The following is a 22,500-nucleotide window of genomic DNA, read 5'->3' as shown; positions in this document are numbered from 1 at the left end:
CTTGTTTAAAAAAAAAAAAAAAAAAAAAAGTCATTAAAATGAAACGAGTTTTTGAGGGTAAATGACACCCTTCTCTGTTTATAGCAACAGGGGGCCTACGTTACAACCAGCTTTTCTCATAATACGGTGTCACAAAACCAATACATGAAACTTATGATAAAAAAACATTTTCCCATTACTGAACCTAAGGGAGATAATTGAAAAAAAAATTCAAGAGGAAGGGTAATATTAAAGAGATATTTCTATGTATACTCTACATCTGGGACTAATTCTGAAGCAGAAGTGCCTGGAGGGTCTGTCTCAAATAAAATTGGTTTACCAAAGTCGAATGTATGGGTGCACGGAGTGAGGCCACACGCTGCCTCTTGCGTCTGTGGAAATTGGCAACCGAATCATTCATGTGGAGCAAGATGTGCTCTGTATCAGTCGAAAGGCTAATTGTTAAGTCCTGTAGGCACACTTTGTGAATTAACCGTGTTTTTTTTTTTTTACAAAGCACTGTGATTTTAACAGGCGCTTAAAGTGAAATTGGACAATTTCCGCATGTCGTTGCTTTTGTATCTTTGACCGCATGGGTACATTGACGCTTTATTACCAAGTGATATATCACAAAAGGCACTATTTAAAAAAGACATTCAAAAAGCAGCATAACTTTGCGAGCATTCAGGCAGAAACTTTATGGATACCGTCTTCATTTAATTCGTATGACCTGTAAACATGTCTTCTAAATTTGACATACCACAGAGAGGAGTGTTAATAACAACCCTAACCTACAAAAAAAACATCTAAGCTGTCTCCACACTCGAATGCTGAAACCATGCCCGATCAACTGTCAATCAATTACTACGACCTGAAAAATGGATGCTAGCTTTCCTTTTCTTCTTTACATGTTTGAACTAGAAACCAATTCAGTGCCAAAAGACACCGATCTACCTGGGAATCAACTCTGCAACGAACTGGCCTGCTAGTATGATGCTAATGCTATTAGCCGCTAGTGGGTTGTAGACAAGTTGACCGGATTACTGTCATTATATGTTATATATATCAGCATCTCGCTCTGTGTTCTTGTGTTTTGGTCCAACAGAGACACTCATGGCGAAATCTAGCTTTATTAAACATGTTTTCAGTTTTAGCACCTATGAACGGAAATATTTGACTGGTGGAGGTTGTGCTTCCGGTGCCTTCAGCGGACATGCACCCCGCACAGTCGTTACGCTTGATGGCTGGCTCTATTTTTTGTTATTTCTTATTTTTTTTGTGAGTTTTTATATTTTAAGCTTGGCATTTTTTTTTTATTCATTTTCAAATTTTATAGTGTTGTTTACAATACTCTTCTCTGTGTTGTGTCAAGTCTACAAAATAAAACTGTGGTTGAGATCATAATAAACAAAAACCATTGAAATACAATTACAGACGCTCCCCTACTTACGAACATTCGAGTTACGAACGACGGTACATACGAACATTTCTGCGCGTACCGTATGTCGAAAAATGTTTGGAAAGAAATGCTGTAAGTTAGATTTTGTATTGCGCGTAGTGCTTCTTTCCGCCGCTAATACCGACGCTTGGCGCTGTGAGAGCTCATTGGAGGCTCAGCAACGTGTCGAGGAGGAGGAGGAAGAAAACGCCGGTCCCCATAAAGGAGGAAATAACTTTTGAAGATCTCTCATGATATAAAATCCTCCTCTTCCTCCTCCTCCATCATCTCCTTAAGCATCGAGTACATCTTCCAAAAGTAAGTTAAACTTCATTTTATTTATCTTATTACGTACATGTACATACTGTGTGTGTCTTTCGCTCTCTCTCTCTAACATACGTAGTACAGTACAGTACTGTACGTATTCTCTCCATTTTATTAAAAGTTTTTTTCAGTACAAACCAATGCAGGTTACTTGTACAAGCCTTAAACATACTTATATAAACCTTCAATATACTCATATAGGCTTTAAACATAAATTATAATACAAAATATAGCACTGAAGCAACTTACGAACAAATTCACCTTACGAACGATCGTCCGGAACGTAACTCGTTCGTAAGGTGGGGAGCGTCTGTACATCAAAAATGAATAATATTAAGATACAGGTTATTGTTCGACATCTATTTTTTTGACAAAGCTCCAGCATATATTTTGTGACCCGTTTATTTTTTCCATTCCTTCCTCATGCAAGGCAGCACAAGCACTGGCTGGTCTCTTGCACTCGATGTGGCTCCTGCATTCATCCCCATTAGAACTTTGACTTGAGACTTGGTTGACGCCGATATTGGAAGCATTGGAAGGATTCTCCGCCCTCCTGTTTTTCCTTTCATTTCATTTCATTACATGTGGGATTGTTTACCTACCTCCTTTTCTACACATTTTCTTGTTGGGTTTCCTGGCACATTCCTTGGATATTCTTTTGACTGTAAAATGAATGGGAAAAAAACTACAAAATAACAGGTAGCTCTGGAAAATATTGCAAGTAACATGCAACAAGTCTGTCAGACCCCCCTATTCGCCCACCCACCACCCTGTCACCCGAGTCATCAACAGGAGGACCTGTTGAAAAAGTAAGAGGGTGTTGCTGCAGAAATATTCCGAAGTGGTGGAATGAATTTGCTGCATCCTGGGACACAGGAAGCCCATATTCACATGCACTTCTATTTAAGACCCATTACAGGCCACACAAGTTGCTGGTCAGATTTCACCAGTTTCATCGATCACAAATTGAAGTGATGTCAGTTTGAATCATTTGAACGCCAAGCCCATTTTCATGTGAGGTTTTCCATTGGCGCCATAATAGCGGCCATTCAGAACATCCGAATCTAAAATGTGTGGCTCCCATTATTTCATTACATGAGATCTCCATTTGAAGAGGAGAGTAAAGGGTCTTACATAGGCTAGGCTGATGCCATAGGCCTCTCATGTACCAGGCAGAGCATTTCACCAACCTACGAGAAGATCATTCACTTATGAGGGCAAGCTACTTATCGCTAATATCCCCGAGACAGTCAAGACAGTGAGGGTAGGAAAGTGCACAACCAATGTCTCCCTTCTTTCATTAAAAAATGTTGTCATTGAAAGTCATTTAAGTCATCAAAAGAGGAACCTTCAAGAGTGACATGGAAGGGGAGGGTTGATGAAAAGACTAAAGATGATAGGTTGAGATGACTGACACGGACACAGCATGCGCCAGACAACAGGTCATGCTCGCGCACAAAAAAAAAAAAAAAAGAGGTGACAGAGAGGGAGGACAGAACTAGTTTCATCCTAATTGCTAAACACACTCACCATCCTCCGTCGGAACATAGATGTTAAGATAAAGACAATCCTCGTGTTGGTCTTGTATGTAAGTGGTAACTATATCCAGGTTGTAGGTGAACCAAATAGGCATCATGATCTCTGGGACGGCGTTGTGAATATTTTGGGGGCACACTGGAGCAAAGTGGGTGGCGTTCTTGATCCCTGACCAGGACGATGGAGGTTCGGGGGGCATGAAGCGTTTTTCCCCAACCGGGGAGGCGGCGTAAGGGACCCCGAGATATTGGTCCACCGGGCCGAGGATCTCGCTGGGCAGAGGCACCCTCACCCCTCGGAGTTTGCCATACTGTGTGTTGACGGTGGGGTGGTAACTCTGACCCCGCACTGCCGCAAAACACCAGCAGAATGTCAATACCCACAAGGACCAGATGACGCCGGGGCAACTGTGGGATCTTTTCCAGTTCTGCAAGGGGGTACGACTTCTCCTCGGCAAAAACCACATGGTCCTCGAGAGCGAGTGCAAGCGACCAACATACAACTTTCCTGCGCCTCAGCTTCGACGTGCAGTCTTAGCCACGGGAAGGCCAATCATGGGCTGATATACTGGACTCCGGCGGCTTGGAAGAGGATGAGAAACAGTTTTGCAGCTCCTCTCCTGAGAGAGAGGTCCTCTCTCCTCGCTTGTCAGATCTTCTATCCCGTGCTACAAAAGAAGAAGGAAGGAGAATTAATGACAGTTTCCTGACAGCTCACCAGTGTGCTTCCTTCTACTTTAAGGCTGTCATATTTATTGACTGCTGGAGTGCTTTTGTGTCCTGACATAAAACTGCTCACATAAACGTGACAAGAGTTCTTGCAAGTGCCACCGATAGACCAAATGATCAAGTGACTTAGATGTTGCAATTAACTTCATAACGTCCTGTCGTTTTGCGTTTGATTACGGTAATGATCAGAGTCGGGCACTTCCGTGTCTCTGACGGGCGTGACGTTGACGGATGCACACATTTGTGGCGACTGCTTTATGACAAAAAGCCTTTAAAAATACGCGGGCTGAGCACCAACTGAAGCAGGTTTTATCTGTCGATCCGGGTCAATACTTTCTCAGTCCTTCTCAGTCCGTGTGTTTTGTCGAGGCTTCGCGCCATAAAGCACTCGTTGAAAATGTGGGCATCCGTCAACGACAGGGAAAAGGTGGGCATTTTACCGTCATTTTTGTTCGGCCGAACCAAACTGTAACCGTCATTCCGTCATTTTATTTTAACCACACTTTTTTTTTTTCTTTTTTTTTTTCTGGAGAGCTCAGTATTATTCATTCGGTAATTTTACCGATTTGACATGTCAAGAGGTGGGCATTTTATCGTCATTTTTTGTTAGGCCGAACCAAACTGTAACCGTCATTCCCGTCATTTTATTTTAACCACACTTCTTTTTTTTTTTTTTTTCTGGAAAGCTCAGTATTATTCATTCGGTAATTTTACCGATTTGACATGTCAAGAGGTGGGCATTTTATCGTCATTTTTGTTAGGCCGAACCAAATTGTAACCGTCATTCCGTCATTTTATTTTAACCACACGTCTTTTCTTTTTTTTTCTGGAGAGCTCAGTATTGTTCATTCGGTAATTTTACCGATTTGACATGTCAAGAGGTGGGCATTTTATCGTCATTTTTGTTAGGCCGAACCAAACTGTAACCGTCATTCCGTCATTTTATTTTAACAACACTTCTTTTTTTTTCTTTCTTTTTTTTTTCTGGAGAGCTCAGTATTGTTCATTTGGTAATTTTACCGATTTGACATGTCAAGAGGTGGGCATTTTATCGTCATTTTTGTTAGGCCATACCAAACTGTAACCGTCATTCCGTTATTTTATTTTAACCACACTTCTTTTTTTTTCTTTCTTTTTTTTTTTCAGGAGAGCTCAGTATTGTTCATTCGGTAATTTTACCGATTTGACATGTCAAGAGGTATGCATTTTATCGTCATTTTTGTTAGGCCGAACCAAATTGTAACCGTCATTCCATCATTTTATTTTAACCACACTTCTTTTTTTTTCTGGAGAGCTCAGTATTGTTCATTCGGTAATTTTACCGATTTGACATGTCAAGAGGTGGGCATTTTACCGTCATTTTTGTTAGGCCGAACCAAACTGTAACCGTCATTCCGTCATTTTATTTTAACCACACTTCTTTTCTTTTTTTTTCTGGAGAGCTCAGTATTGTTCATTCGGTAATTTTACCGATTTGACATGTCAAGAGGTGGGCATTTTACCGTCATTTTTGTTAGGCCGAACCAAACTGTAACCGTCATTCCCGTCATTTTATTTTAACCACACTTCTATCGTTGCTCTTTTGCCACTACAGAGAGTCCTCGAGTTTCGGACGAGTTCCGTTCCTACGCTGGCGATGTAACCCAAATTTCGACTTAAGTCGGATTTCACTGTAAAAGGCGATATTTACATAAAAACTTTGCACAGTAATAAATAAAACAAACATATATGTGCGACCCGGAAGAACCGGAATATTTCGTGTTTCCGCACAGACACGTGCCATTTCCCCGCCCACTCCCAGTCTCACTCCCAAGACTAAACTTTCCACAAAGAGAAAAATCTGCATACACAGGAACATAGTCACATGATAAAAAATTCATGCCGTGCTTATTGCTATGCAGCATTTTCCTCCTGTCCCTTTGGTGTCGATATGAACTATTTAGTTTCAAACTCCCCCTGGTCTAAGAGAATGGGGCAGAGGAGGATGTACTGTAGCTACAGGCAGTGAGTCTTCTTCCTGTAACGGTGCTGTAAACGCTAAGCGAAAGTCCCAGGGTAAAGTTGCGTTGCCTGGGATATCACCTTCCCACACACTGCCTGATCAATTTTCAATTTCAGCAGCTTAGTGCCCCCCCCCCCCCCCACCCCTATCATCCTACAACATTTGCTCTACCAAGAAAAGTCAACATTTAGGAGAGGATATTGCCTTCAAAAAGATGGCTTGAATGATTTATAATGCAACAGCAACATGAATGTTCCCGCCGGTGCTGTTATCACCGGGTTATATTATTCCCATCTGCGCGAACCGTGGCTCAAGCGTATATCCATACGTACTGACAATGCTCCAGATGAGCCCATCTTCATCAGCACTTACATAAAGGACGTGCACATGATGGACTATTATGCTTTGGAATTCATGCGCACAGAGCACCTGCTGACTGAAAATACATCAAAAGTCCCACCCCCCCTCACATTCAATCTGGGGATTAAGAAGCATCCATTGCTTGGGGCTAAGTGTTGATAAAGGATTATTTGCTTGAAAAGTTACACTGTCGGCTCAATACCGTGAGGCAGAAAACCTTAAAGACATATTTAGTTGAGATTATTGAATCAACAAGAGTATCCACCAACACTTTGATACTTTGGATTAGGAAGTGGTAACCTAGTTTTACCCACCCACCCTGCTTGGCAACACCTACTGCTGTCCCCGGTTACCAGTTTAGGTTCACATTTAATCTCTAACGTAGACCTTACATTCAACAAAACACTCCTGTTAGTATTTATACTTAAACACTTTCAGAGGTATCCTATGTTACAACAATATTAACCCCTAGGCGTTATTGTGACCATTTTTGGGCTTTTTGTTGACCAAGCCATTTCAAAATAAAATACTGCCCACGGGTTAAGAGAAAAACCAGCAGTAATCATCTTAATTGCTAGTATGCTAGCTTTCTGTTTGCAGATATTGATAGTACTGATGTACCATCCTGTCTCAATTGTGATGCTACAAACAAATTGCCACGTAGCTGTGGACGAGTCCAATCGTAATCATCTCTTCTTACTACAGTCTTTCTACAGCTTATCAGTGGAATTTTGCTTATCTGGACAGCAAGCTATTGATAGTACTGATGTACGATCCTGTCTCAATTGTGATGCTACAAACAAATTGCCACGTAGCTGTGGACGAGTCCAATCGTAATCATCTCTTCTTACTACAGTCTTTCTACAGCTTATCAGTGGAATTTTGCTTATCTGGACAGCAAGCTATTGATAGTACTGATGTACCATCCTGTCTCAATTGTGATGCTACAAACAAATTGCCACGTAGCTGTGGACGAGTCCAATCGTAATCATCTCTTCTTACTACAGTCTTTCTACAGTTTATCAGTGGAATTTTGCTTATCTGGACAGCAAGCTATGGACGTGCTAGAAAGAAAAAAAAAAGACTCAAATTTTGGAATCAGCATGCCAATTTAAGATTTGCATAAAAATCTAACTCAACATATGTTTGGGGTCAAATTCTAAGTGTAATAATGCACATTATGAGGAATTCAGCACCAACATCACAAGACTGTTCTGGGGCGTTCCATGCACTTTGCTCACTGCAGCAGGATATAGTTTCCTTTTCCAGAAGCTGTGCTTGCTCAGCCGTCAAAGCTGCTATCTCTTCCAGAGATTATATGATTACTTCCACCAAAGTGAGAACTAGCGGGGGAGGGGCACAGTCGCTATGTACTGTACTCATGGATAGTAAGAGCATCAAGGCATGGCTTGTGTTTGTTGACACTTTGCGGCGGATGATGGAGTCAACTGCAGTCCATGGAAGCATCATTAGGAAAGAGTCTATGCCAGATGTGTCATGGGATAAGCATGATGTCATCAGCAGGAGTGAAGACGTATCGCACATGGAAAGTGTGAGGGAGTGACCGGCTGCACCTGCTCCGCTGTCTGCATGGAAGCAGCTGCGACACCCTCTGTGGAGGCACAGGCGGCCGGAATGAAGACAGAAGACTTTTCGGGGGGCTGTGCGGCTTGTTTTCTTTGCTCAGCTGGGATGAGGGATCAGCGCCACTGATGGCGGTGTCTGTGATGCAATTCTGCGGCTTGGTCGGGTCAACATGATTGAAGTGGCTTTGCTAGTTGGGCTTCGGTCATGGGAGGAGGATCCCGGAGGAGGGGTTTTACGCTTGAAGTGAAGGAGAATGGATGTTATAGCTTCCCCAATGTCTGTGGCTAACTATGGCAGCCCAAGGCCACGGCAGAGAAAGCAGCGGAGAGCAGTGCAATTCCATTTTGTGGTGCAGAAACACGAGCGGCACGCTGATCAGAGGCAAGCGTAACTGCTGCTTTATAAGAAATGAATGCACGGGTTTGCAGATGTAGGGCTACAACTCGATCCTGTATGCCCTGCATCTACGTCTGTTTGGTTAAGGAACTTCTTTTGTGGCTAATGTTGCTGTATTTTTCATGGACATTTTATTAGATACACTATTTGAATCTATTTAGATTCTGTCTTGTAAAAAAAAAAAAAAAAAGCCTCCTTTTCTCAAACACTGGTCAATTTAGGGCTTGTGTATACAAACACTAACATTCATCACTTAAATTAACCTTAAATTATTTTTCATATTATATATTCTATTTATACTAGAGGTGCAACAATTAATTGATTAATCGGCAACTAATCAATTATCAGATTTATTTTAATATTTTGATCATTTAGTAATCATTTTAAAAAAAAATTAAAAAAATCATTTAAAATTGCCCAAATCTTTCTCAACAGTATTCTCTGATTTCTGCAGTTTTACAGACTGATCATCTTTTTTTTAAATCAAAATTCAAGTCATATATTCTTTGGTTTTCAAGTATGTTTTTACACTGTTATAGTGATGCCTTATTTTGAAGATTTGAAGTTCTATACACCTTCCGCACACATTTAAGGTATGCTCCATTTTGTTGCATCCAGTGTTAAGCGACTAGGCGGCTGCTCACAATGTGAAAATGTAGAGAGGCTAAGAAGAAACCTACTTTTTAACTGTATGAAGGATTAGTTCCCTTGAGATTTTTTTAACTTCCTTCTCACTGACTCATAACTGTGTAGCCCAAATAATATTTCACATTTACACACTCAAAAATGCTGGCACTGGAGGCCAATGTTAAAAGAGAACAGTACTTAAAAAAAAAAAAGTGAGATCTGCAAAATGTCTGGATTTCAATAGACTCTACTTTGGGTGGCTGGCGCCTTTTGGAAAAATAATAATCCCTGAACCCACCTGCGCAGCTATCTTGGGACACCTCAAAGACTATGAAGAGGATATTTTCTGTACTGATATATTAAAGGATTCTTGCATTTCTTCTGTTAGAGTAGCAAAGTGTAGTAGCTACTTTTTTTTTGGTTTTTTTTCATTACGGATCCTAACTACATGTCAACGTGCGTTCTTCGAAAACCTGATTTCTAGCTTCAATTTCAACTGCAGCAGGAGGGGAAAACCCCTCTGGTGGAAATACAAAGCATCAGGTCAAACTTTTTAATCAGGACATAGCAAGGACATAGGACAGCGTGATTGAGTGTGTGCGTTTAGAGGACACACGGCAGCAGGGACTTCATCAGTCTCGCCCGTCCCCTCCCCTCCCCAAAAAGCATCACAGTGGTCCTCTTTGCTTTGATCTCTACCTGCTGAAGCACTGCCAAGGGAGGAACGGCGGCAAAGGGAAAGACTGCACGAGTTCTCCCTCATCATCCCAGAAATATTGATCGTCTCATCACCGTGGCCTTGCCGACCGTAATAAATACGACTAGGGCGGTTGATGCGGGCCGGGGAGGGAGGCGGAGGTGTGGTGCTGAATCTAAGGGAGGTTATTAGCCTCTAATGCAACACGGCACTCCAGCGAGTACACCCCATTAAGCACCCCTCTCCCAAATTCTCAACTCCCAAAAGGATATGTTTGCATTCCGCAGGTCGGGTTCCCTCTTATTCGGAAATTAAGACCTTTTCGGTCGTCATTTGGCACAGTAGAAGAGACGCTGGACAGGTGACATGGGAGTAATTGGAGGAGTTATGAGCCTTGATCAAGGGCACCTCAGCTGTGAATTGGGCCGTGGGCTGTAATACCACTGTGAGTCGGAGCAACTGAACCTGAGACCTTTCAAGTCAAGGGCCAATTTCTTGCCAAATGAATGTGGGGAGCGGGGGGATCTGGACCCCATCTGACCACAATGTGATATAGAGAAGGGCTCCAGTAACGTTTTTATTCGATCTGGTTGAGTTTTAAAGTGAATGTGCCTAAACTGCCAAATTTAGAAAAACGCTTTATTTCCTTACCATTAGCTGGTCCAGCTAAAAAGCTACAAGCGTGGAACACCTCATTTCCTTGTTCACTTCTCTGACGTAGCTCTCGCCATTAGCTGGACCCGCTAACAAGCTACAAATGAGGAACACCACATTTCCTTGTTCACTTCTCTGACGTAGCTCTCGCCATTAGCTGGTCCCGCTAACAAGCTGCAAATGAGGAACACCTCATTTCCTTGTTCACTTCTCTGACGTAACTCCCGCCATTAGCTGGTCCCGCTAACAAGCTACGAATGAGGAACACCTCATTTCCTTGTTCACTTCTCTGACGTAGCTCTCGCCATTAGCTGGTCCCGCTAACAAGCTACAAATGAGGAACACCTCATTTCCTTGTTCACTTCTCTGACGTCGCTCTCGCCATTAGCTGGTCCCGCTAACAAGCTACGAATGAGGAACACCTCATTTCCTTGTTCACTTCTCTGACGTAGCTCTCGCCATTAGCTGGTCCCGCTAACAAGCTACGAATGAGGAACACCTCATTTCCTTGTTCACTTCTCTGACGTAGCTCTCGCCATTAGCTGGTCCAGCTAACATGCTATGAACGCGGCTAGCGGTAGCTAACTAGCCGGCTATGTTAACTGTGCACCGTGACTTGGTCACGGAAACCGATGTAAATTAACCTTAGCTAACTAGCTGTTAGCAACTACAGCAAAAGAACATTACTGTATCTTGCCAATAGACGCACACCGCAGTTTGTTCTTGTAATGTCACCTTCTTAGCAATATGTCATCGCTCTGTTACTATAAGAATGTCCATAACAAACAACGCACATTACAGCACGTCTGCTTCTTCTTAGACGGTGAGACTGGTGATGGGTAGCCTTAATATGAATTTCTTCCTAATTTTTTCCCCAAATACAATGAACTTTAGACAAATCTTTAAACAATCACCTCATTTATCATACCAATATTAATAACTTAGTGTATTCATTTTAAAAACATGACTAATAACCGTTTTAAACAAAGAAGACATTGTCGCTGAATTGTCAACCCTAAATAATAACAGGGTTACAAACCTAGCATCCTGTAAAATAAATTTGACAGTAAAGCTGGAAGACTGCTGATTTACAGTGCAGCTCTAAGTGCCCAGTTCAGATATAGTGCCTATATCTGATTATCTGATCTACAACCAAGTGAATCATATCCAAGGTCGTTGTGTACACATTTACTAAACTGCTGAGACAACCAACGTGCACACAGCTAAAATGCACAAATACAACGACATACACAAAAGTTAACGCTGTATCTGATATTTTCATATACAGCAGGTGTTTTCCTTCAGTTGTTTTTACATGCAGGATTGTTGTTTATGTAGACATGTCATGATGTCAGGCTTGCATTGAAGCAATCCTGTATAGCCAATCTTATCAAGCTCGACATTTGGAAGAAGCCTAATTTGTATTTTTATGTTTCTCACAAGGCTGTCAGTCATGACTAAATATTTGAATTGGGTTGCACGGAAGTAAAAAAAATCCAGGTGCTATGATAAACAAATATATTTTGAAATCTGAACTAATGATTGACCAACATTCCAAAAATGGTGTGTTTAAGCGCGGATGTTCCACACGCTACACTACACTAAACCCCACAGGAAGCGTCACATTTTAATAGCTGTATAAATACCAGAAAAAAAAAGCTATGTTTTTCTAATATCGATGAGGCAAATGTAAATCTACGCATCCAGAAGGCTCTGAGGCAAACTGAAACGGACACAGGCCGAAAAAGCCTTTGGGGTAAATACAGTTTGAAAGTCTCCCCACTCTGTTTTTTTATAGACGCTAGTCTCAAATAAAGACTTCCACATTAGTCCTGGGGAACATCCAACTTAAAATGAAGTGAACCAATGTGACCCGAGAGTGTGCAATCACTGATTACAAATGCTTCTAGTGAGAATCAAGGCTGGATGTGCCATTACACAAATGACGAGAGACAGAAGGACAGGAACCAGAGGAATCAGAATGTTACCTCTGCTGAACTCATTAAAATGTGAGAGGGAACAGCAAAAACTTAATTTAGCATCTCGCCTCGCAATGCGCGCTGCCGAGAGAAAGCCCGAGAGCCGGGGCACCACTTTGAGACCGGTTTCAATCATGAAGGGATTGCTCTCTGGCCTCTTTGTGGCGATATTACAGAGAATACATACCTATAAATTATTTGCTAACACGTGTTTCATTCAAATAGGCAGACATGGATTTTAAAACAGCAAAATCAATAATGAATGTACACATGCACTGAAGCATTCCTCTTACAGGCACGCTCCTCGTAGAAACTCAGTGGACTGATTAACAACAACACACCGTTTCAAATCAAGGAGACCGGCATGTAGCGGAATAACAACGTCTACGTCTAAACCAAACCGCGGCTTTGGAGAGTTCCCCCGCTGGGCAGCGGGGACGCTGTACCAGCGGGGGTGAGGGCACACCAGTGCTCGCCTTCGCTATTTTTTTCTCTCAAGACACGGAGAATCGGCAGTCATTATATCTAAGAAGATTTGGCATCAAATCAAGGACAAAGATGGAGCACGTTGTGACTGCTAATCGCCACAGTGATGTTGGCATGGTTGTGAGGATCCAGAAGGGACGTGCCTCATTAAGACCTGCTTCCATTACTTGCCCAAAAATGAAGACATTGGTACAGTGGAAACTCCAGGGCTCATTTTGTTTGGATTTCAAAAACTTTTTGACCCCATCGGATTAGGGTGACCATATTTTGAGTTCCAAAAAAAGAGGACACTCGGCCCGGCCTTGAGATACTTCAGGTTTACACAAAGATGCCATACATTATCCATTTTAACACATGCCTCCTCTGTATGAATAGAAAATTTAAAAAAACAAACATAACTCTCATTTGAAGTCTTACACAGTAAATTCTGGAACAACATCCTTGAGTGACTTTTTATTTTCTTCCAAGTGTAAATGTTACTGTAAAACTGAGTCTATTTGGCCCCACTCTAAATAGAGTCAAATTTACTCTACAGAATGTACTGTGTACTTGACAAATGAATAAATAATGGCAATGATCAACAGGATGTAAGAAATTGGGCATGTGCGGGCAAAATTGGTCACCCATTTGAAATGTCCCAAAAATCCAAAGAAAAAGCAATTCGCACCTGCAGTGTTAAGCGCTTGCAACTCACTGAGGTCTAATGATAAGGTCTCAAGCAATGTATGACAGTGGTTTACTGAAGATTGTGGTCGAATTCGGAACTGCAAGTTCCACTGTAGAGATGACAAAACATTGCCATTCAAGGTTGCCCGACAACTAACTGACAGCTGATCAGTCCAGGGTGCATAGCAGAGCTGTATCGGAGGTGGATGGATAGATATGGTAGATGGATGGATGGATGGATGGATGGATGGATGGGTGGGTTTTCTATTGCTGATCCTGGCAGGACAAATAAAGACATACTAGGCTCCGAGATGAACTCTGTGGCTGCTCAGTGAAATAAATAATGGCCATACTGTGAGATGCTGACGGTGCTTGAAACAACTGTTTGCTCCCCTGGACTCAATGATTTGGACAGATGTGATCAAGAAGTTTCAAATCGAGGGACTCTATACTGTGCAACATCTATATTTCTCTTGAGTGACTGCGTTTGTGTGTGTGAGAGTGTCAGACACAATTTATGAAGTAATATGCTATGAGGAACACTGACAGAGACGGGGGTATTTATCAAAGCTAGAAGACTCAATTAGAAGGAAAACAACCGAGGTGCTTATAAAAGACAAATACATCTCCAACAGTTCATCATTGCAACTCCTATTGATCCACTGCAGAGTACAGCATCGATGGGGGGAAAAAAAACAAAACAAAACCTCAAAGTAGCTTATCATTCAAGCAGCCCACAGGGATTCTTTGAGAAACCGCAGGATTAAGTATGAGGTGTGTCTATAATCGAGCCCTATGTAAACACATTAAGGCTTTACTCGTTGCATAGTCATTATCGAAAGCTCCCGCAGATGCCATTTGCAGGGTGGGATCTATTCTCTTGATGAATTGTTTACAGTCCTATTTCTAGCCTGCTGCTAACACAGCTGCGGTTTAAGAATGACCATGTGATGGGTAGTTGAGTCAAAGACGACCAAGTCATTGACAGTAACAAAACGCACAGAACTAATGTTATGTCCTGGCGTGTGCACATCACTTTAGAAATGTTGGCCATTCCAACACTTTGATCGAGTGCAATGTCTGCACAAGATGGGTTACAATGCAATTATGCCCTGGTCTCCAGAGGATTAGTCCTAATGACTTAAGGGATCTCTTGTCTGTTTAATCCAGAACCATCATGAGGTCAAAACTTTAATTTGCCTAATAATTTGCTTTATGACTGGATATGTGCAAAACTAATGCTATTCCCATTAGCCTGTGCTAGAGCTAATTAACTCATTTGCGAAGCAGGCTAAATATGACATCCACCAAAAACAAATACTGAAGAAATTCCAGATAAATATGCTGCAAGAAAATTAATTAATTATCACGTGTTTGTACTGAAGCAAATCGTGACATTCCCCGGCTCAGAGATTCTTACAAGCAGTCGCACACTGGTTGCCGTGACAACTCAGGCATCAGGACACTTTCCTGCAACCAGCTTGACCCCGAGTCAAATAGCCTTTCTTTTCTAACCATCGTGGCTGTTATGCCTTCATCAGAGTGTGCGAGCACTTCTGACAGAACCCACAGGCCTTGCGGGAGGGCGGTGGAGTGTCTGGGTCATCTCCAAGTTGACCATTTGACCTAAATATGGACAGACTATGTAATTGGGGTGGAACAGTTTGCAAAAATCCACAGTTTGGTTCATAACACAGTTTTGGTGGTCACGGTTTTCGGTTCGGCGGACTGTTAGGGAAATCAATTACGTCTTGTAGGGTCATGTTAAAACTGAAAGACATTTGACATTTTGCACATCAGTGTGACATGTCTGAAAGTAGGTTGGATTCTGGACATTAATAGTCCCATCATGCGTTGCAAATGCTAAAAACAAAGAGCTATTCAATGTCACTAAAATGTAGTTAAATCTTTATGGGGCACACAGGAAAATGATTTTACTATTCTAACCTGAGGTAAACATTAGTGGGTTTGAGGTTAGCAAAGTGATCAAGATTCAGATAACGCGAATGTCTGTTTTTTTCGGTCTGTGTAAAGTTATAAAAACACAATTGATGTGCGGAGTTTCTGGGATGTAAGCAGACACTTTTGCGTAATCATTAAGAAATACTTCGTAACATTGGCTATTTATTTTTTAGGTAGGCAAGGGATTTTCCTCGGGCACAAAATTGCCGTCAAAATAAAACCAAATCAATCAAAGAAGCTAGCATACTTTAGGTAAATGCAAGTGACGGAGAGCAGCAGATTTGATACATCAACTTAACTACAGACGCTCCCCTACTTACGAACATTCGAGTTGCGAACAACGGTACATACGAACATTTCTGCGCGTACAGTATGTCGCAAAATGTTCGGAAAGAAATGCTGTAAGTTAGATTTTGTATTGCGCGTAGTGCTTCTTTCCGCCGCTAATACCGACGATTGGCGCTGTGAGAGCTCATTGGAGGCTGAGCAACGTGTCGAGGAGGAGGAGGAGGAAGAAAACGCCGGTCCCCATGAAGCAGGAAATAACTTTTGAAGCCGATTCCAGTGACGACGAAGAATCTCTCGTGATATAAAATCCTCCTCTTCCTCCTCCTCCATCATCTCCTTAAGCATCGAGTACATCTTCCAAAAGTAAGTTAAACTTCATTTTATTTATCTTATTACGTACATGTACATACTGTGTGTGTGTCTTTCGCTCTCTCTCTCTAACATACGTAGAACAGTACAGTACTGTACGTATTCTCTCCATTTTATTAAAAGTTTTTTTCAGTACAAACCAATGCAGGTTACTTGTACAAGCCTTAAACATACTTATATAAACCTTCAATATACTTATATAGGCTTTAAACATAAATTATAATACAAAATATAGCACTGAAGCAACTTACGAACAAATTCACCTTACGAACGATCGGCCGGAACGTAACTCGTTCGTAAGGTGGGGAGCGTCTGTACTTGAACAAAAAAAAAAATAAAAAATTATTATGAATGTGTATTAAATAATTCTGGAAACATAAATGTACAAGAAAATATTTATTTTAACAAATTAACTTAAATGCTTGATCCTCAGGGAGTGGACCTTCATAAAACAAGCCGTCTCTGGTAGCACCCAACGCTTCAAAGTTCGAATGCTTAACATAATCTCCTTATTTGAAAACCCAACCCAAAAGTGTTGACACAAACATCCCAGTATTACGCCACGTGTATTTTTCTCGCAATCTGCCACTTTTTAAAGTCGTAAATTTGCCACTTTAGAAACTCGCAAATTTACGATTTTTTTCTCAGAAATTTGCCCCCACCCTCTAAAATTATTATTTTTTTTAAATTGTACGTGGCCCTTATACGCCGTCGTACATAAAGGCGTATTATAGAGAGCAGGGATGTGATTTGACCAAAGTGAAATTATCTGAAAATTTAGCCGGGGGTCTGGGGGCCGCTGGCACCCAGCTAGGTCCAGGGCAGTGCCCTGGTGGGGGGACAAGGGGGACGTAGCCCCCCCGGAGCTCATGGGTTTTCCGTGTTTTTAAGTACTTTCAATGCACTCACATGACAAAGAAATAGACAAAACAACAGCATAAATTTTCAATGTATATTGAACTATCCCATATAAAATGGCAGTTTTAGTCAACTCAAAATCAGTCACATTCAAAAACATTGGACTGCCTTTGCTTTTAAAAACTATCACTGAGAATATCATCATATCTAACTAATGTGATTACTAAGTTAACACATAAATAATGTTGAAGAGTTCAAATTTCATGAACAAATAATTGTATCATGACCAAATGAAAAGTAACTCATATTAGAGCATACCACAAATGTCTTTGTTATAGCAGAAGATGTTATCTATCGGAGTCATGTCCATACACAATGAAATACAAAAAAAAAAAAATCGGATTTTTTTTTTTTTTGGGGGGGGAGATAAAAAAAGCGGAATTCCGTGAATTAGCGGAAAAATCACATCCCTGAGAGAGCGCACCAAAAAAACGAAACAAAAACAAGTACCGTCCTTGCCTATATACAATATGCAATAAAGAGTGCAAAGGGATGTCAATCGAGCGAGTTTATTTACTGTAATTTAAAATGAGGTACATTTCCATCGCTTTTATAATCACACGAGCGTCAACTAATTCAAATCGCCGATGAATGTTGTGCCAATTTGCTGCTTTATATCGTCATTCATCCAATCATCCTAAATGGTGTGATTGCATTCATACAGCAAGATTAAATAAAGCAAAAGAGAATTGTGTGGATATGTCACGCTGCTCTTCACTGCTGTGAGGACAGCAACATGGCAGCTTTGACATCAATTCCTGGCTTACAGCCGAAAAGAGCATAGATTTTTTTTTTTCTAACCTTCTAGGATTTATAGCTAATTAAATTTTTTTTTTTAAAAAATCCTGCAAGTGTATGGAATAGTAACTCTACATATAGAGAGCAAATCAATATTTATGACAGCCACTTGCTGTGTATTACCGACACTGCAATCTTTGCAATTTGTCTTGCTAGTTACCGCCTGCAAAAGAGACCTCACTTAAAATCATATTGACCGATTATCGAGCGAGATTAATGAGAGTATCATCTGGGATAAAGTTGAAACCTTTCACTCTCGGTAATGTTTAGCGATATGTGCAGCACGGGAACATTGATCGGATGGCGCCGAGCATCGACTGCGTTATGGGTGGGATGCCATTTTTCTCTGAAGCGGCTAGCACTACGCAAAACGCACGGAGCTGCACTGGGAGGTTTGCTGCGAGTTAATTGAGGTCAGAAGTTGATCGCGCCCAAACGACGGCACCGTGTTCATCGGCAATGCATTATATAACATCAGTTGAAGTGTGGCAACTATTCAAGTGTGTGTTAATGGCCCGAATGACCATCTACAGATTTAATATCAAGGATGGCCGGTGTACTCATGGTATAACAGTGCGAGAAATAAAATAGCATAGACTACACTTTTAAACAGGATTATATGGATTATATTCTCTGCGGTAATAATGTCCACAAATAGGAGCGCATTTCCTGCGAGGAAAAGCGTATATTATATACAGTACAATGGGCTCACATAATAAACGTAATTTTCAGAGACCAAAACACAAACACATATATGGTAATAAACCATACAAAGCCGGTCCTTTGAAGGGATGATCATCCCGAGCACTTACTGTGCTGTGCGTCATTTCAAAATGGCACTGAAGCTCGACACGAGTGTGTGCAATTCATTGCTTTTCCCCCCCAATGCATTTTGAATCATGTTTTTTTTTTTTTTTTATGTCAGGGTTACAATTCAGATGAGTTTTCCACTAGAATGTGAAAGAAAATCCGCCGCGCTGTTCTATCAAATGTAATACCTGCCTAAATGGAACTGAACAGAGACAATGGATAGCGGAAAAATAAGACCAATACAACGGGTTTAAGTAAGAAGCCTGTTGTTCTGAAACAACCCTACAAAGTGGATTCAGCAATTTCTTTCTAAATATTCTTACAAAATTGATCATTGCTGAAAATGTGCAAAGACTGACAACTGTATAGTACATAAACTACTGTCTACCATTTCAGTTTTCCGCACTGGCACACTTGAGAGAAGAACTTGAACACGTTCGTCCACATCAGCGCTTATCATAGCAACTGTAGAGTGTCTCATTGTCAGCCATGAGTGCACGCACGTAAGGGAGGGGGATTTTAAAAAAAAAAAAATTATTTAAGAAGTCAGATGTGACAGCGGCTAGGCACTGACATGGGTGCTTTAGAGTGCCTCATTGTCATGGAGTGCAAAAGCCCCGCAACGACCCGGGATGTTGTCCAGCCAGTAGGCTCTGTTTTCTCAGTAGGCATAAAAAAAACATCCCTGCCGATGTAGTATTCATGTACCAAAATATATGATTCATGTGGTGCCTTTTAACAAACGATTAGCTGCCTTAGCATTTGCAGCAATGCTTTACAGGAAAAAATACAGATCCCTTTAAGTAAAAATTATTATTATTATTTTTTTTAAATCCAGTTAATACTAACTTTTAAATGTCAAGTTTAAAAAATAATCCCATTGGGGCGGCGTGGCTCAGTGATAGAGTGGTTGTCTCCCAACCTAGAAATTGTGGGTTTAATCCCACGCCATTGTGACCACGTCGAAGTATCCTTGAGCAAGATACCGAACCACCCAGTTGCTCCTTATACTGTGTCATCAGTAGGTCAATGAGTAGTCAAACGTAAAGTGCTTTTTAGGGAAAAGCGCTATAGTAAGTACCATTTAGTGTCAGAAAAGTTCCAGTGTTGTTTTAGATATATCTCAAATCCAACTACAAACTGAGAAAATGTTTTTACCCTTCTTGATTTGATTGGATTCGGGAATTCAGTTCTATTTTTGTACCCTTTTTTTTTCCCCCTTTGAATTTTAGGTACATTTCTCAATATTTATCACCGATCGAGACTTCCTGCAAGGGAATTCATGACAGTACTTAATCAAATGTATCAATTGTATATTTTCACCTGTTTTCAATGCACTTGCCAATTTGTCTACCTGTCCTTAACCACCTCACATGTAGAGCAACAGTTAATGTACTAAGTGACGAGTTGATGAAAACATTGAAGCATGTTTCCTTTCAATTGGCTTCCTTGCAGAGCGCCCACGGATGCCAAAAAAGCACAGGAACAGGAAAGCGCTTTTGTCATGCAAAAGGGGGGTTGTTAGTCGCAGAGAAGTGAGGGGTGCCAAGGTGTATTGTTGTGTGACAAGCTGGATTTCTTAATTCGTGGCTTAAAAGGCACACACGAGTGAAATTCGTGCAAGGGAAATAAACCTGCAGCAACCATATTTGCTATACACAAAAATGGGTAAAATGGATTAATTCTAGATTTATGGCGCGGCGGGGCCTATTTACACAGGAAGCGGAAGGTTGATGTGGCCTAATGACAACAGATTAAATGAGGTCTGCCCACTGCACATGATGTCTGGACTTTTATGGGGATGTAATTAAGTTCTGAACCAACAGTGATGTGCTTTTAACTAAAGGTCAGCAGCAATTCAAGCTACACTTGATGACTACGTGGACCGCGGCACAAAAACAACGGCTGACGCTCTGTGAAAGGGGACCTTCATCGCCGGCGAGAAACAATGACCGCGCAAACACTCGCTGCGCCGCGTGACCTCTAGAAGCCATTGAAGTGGGTGCTTGGGAGCTGAATAAGAAAATAGATGCTAGCCAGCGTTTCCCTTCGCACGGGCAGCTGGCGTCTGAGGTTTGATTTGATTTGTGATTTGAATCTCAACACACCCTATTAAGAGCAAACTCAAAGCAGCATCCAGGTGGCTTTGGATGAGACGCAGAGGGATTAGTGAGGTGATATCAGTCACCACAGTTGACTCGCTTCTCTTATCCAGCAGCATCACAGTAACTCTCTGTGTTCCATTCATGAGACCAGGCTGCAGCTGAAAGCGAGGAGACCAGGAAGCTTAGGGAAGTTAATTCCTGTCATTTATGTACATATGTCCTTTAACTACTTCCCAAACAAAAATACAAACCTATATAGATGTTTTTGTAAAAAAAAAACAAAAAAAAAAAAAACACTGTAGCTATGCATTTTCCCCAACAGAAAACATGGACTGATCATTTAAGCAACATAAAGTATCATCACTGCCCAATGAAAATCCTGTAACTCCAGTTGATTATGACTTACATGACATAAATAGATTATAGTGCAAAGCCAAGCAGCCAATGAAAACATGTTTGCGCTGATTAGAGTCCGATGGATGAATGCAGGTCAAAAGCAGGTTGCTAAATTTGCCATTGACTTATAAACTACCCTGATGTTAAAGACGTGATCTCCGTAGAAACGTCGTTTGACATTGATAAATATTGTTACGGTTCACTAATATCGCTTTGACGTAGAGAGACATTATTATGAGTAGGGATGTCCACACGTCCTTATTAACGGGATAGTCCGGGATTTTGAGCCTTGAGTCTCAAGTCCCGTTATTTTAGCTAACGAAAAACGAATGAAAAAACTAAAATTCAAAAAACTATTTCATTAACAAAATACAGTAAAAACGAAAATGCTTTTAAAAAAACTGAAATTATAATTTATGTTTCATAAATGTGTCCATGGTGTTTATTAAATATTGCGCACAAATAATACAAATTGAAAAAAAAATACATATATATATATATATAAAAAAACTGAAAAAAAATATTGCAACTAACTAAAACTAAACTAAAATTAATAAAAACTAACAGAACGACCCTGAAAACTAAATTTAAAAAACAAAATTCAAAACAAAATAAAAACTAACTAAAATGATAATTCCAAAACTATAATAACCTTGTTTTTTTTTTTTTTTATCCAGTCAGCGAGCCAATTATTTGTGCCATATGTATGTCAATCACACAGTTGTCATAGTGATTCATACGATAAACCTGAATAAAATGGAATTAAAGTGTTCAATTCCTTCCTATTTACTTTCACATTCGCATTTGCGCTCTCATTCTCATCCGCAGCCACTCACTTGCAGGTGCGCTTTTGTCATACCGGAACTACAACTACTTCCTGCTTCCGTGTCTAAGAATCATGAAGAAATGGCGCCCTACGAGCCTAACGCTGCAGTTGCTTACTTTGAACTTGCCTTGAACTTACAAACGCCAGCTGATTGTTTCTGGCGGTGCGTTCCTAATGTTACAATGTGGGACAGCTTCCACTAGCTGCCGGAACCGAGCAAAATGGTTGGATAATTGTGAGTGCATTGTCTTGTTTAGCACAGTTGAACTGTCAACCAAGATAGCATTAGCTAAAGTAATAAAATAACCTGTCACAAGATTGATTAACGATTCAATTTGTTTTATAAGTATTTCCTGGTAAGAATTCATCGTATAATTGATTTTCAGTCAAATTGTAGCGTCGCAGTTTTTTATTTTGAAAATCTCGTCATGGTTTTATAAATAGGCTTGCTTTGACATATACTTGATAGCCTGAAAATCCATTTTAATTTATTTGTGCTCAGAGGGGATCATTTCCAAAAGTAGCCAAACGCATGCGGATGTAGCTTTCCCCCGCTCTACAATCTTATC

At 40.8% G+C, this 22,500-nt stretch overlaps 1 protein-coding gene across 4 annotated transcripts in view; it reads right to left on the bottom strand.

Annotated features, from left to right (window-relative positions):
- Window positions 1-22,500, bottom strand: part of nlgn3a (neuroligin 3a) — a 276,135-nt gene that overhangs the window by 150,704 nt on the left and 102,931 nt on the right. For 2 of the 4 annotated variants that reach the window (XM_077577384.1, XM_077577383.1), the window contains 2 exons: window positions 3,272-3,944; window positions 2,344-2,403 (listed from right to left, as the gene is read on the bottom strand). In XM_077577384.1, the coding sequence (XP_077433510.1) occupies window positions 2,344-2,403; window positions 3,272-3,743 (532 nt within the window). In that variant the 5' untranslated portion in view covers window positions 3,744-3,944. The remainder of the gene's footprint in view (window positions 1-2,343; window positions 2,404-3,271; window positions 3,945-22,500) is intronic. The other 2 variants (XM_077577385.1, XM_077577386.1) reach the window with 1 other exon arrangement.

Source organism: Vanacampus margaritifer, chromosome 10, assembly GCF_051991255.1.
Source record: "Vanacampus margaritifer isolate UIUO_Vmar chromosome 10, RoL_Vmar_1.0, whole genome shotgun sequence".
In the NCBI taxonomy this organism is placed as follows: domain Eukaryota; kingdom Metazoa; phylum Chordata; class Actinopteri; order Syngnathiformes; family Syngnathidae; genus Vanacampus; species Vanacampus margaritifer.
The sequence above is the reverse complement of the archived record's forward strand: the minus strand, read 5'-3'. Positions and strand labels throughout refer to the sequence as shown.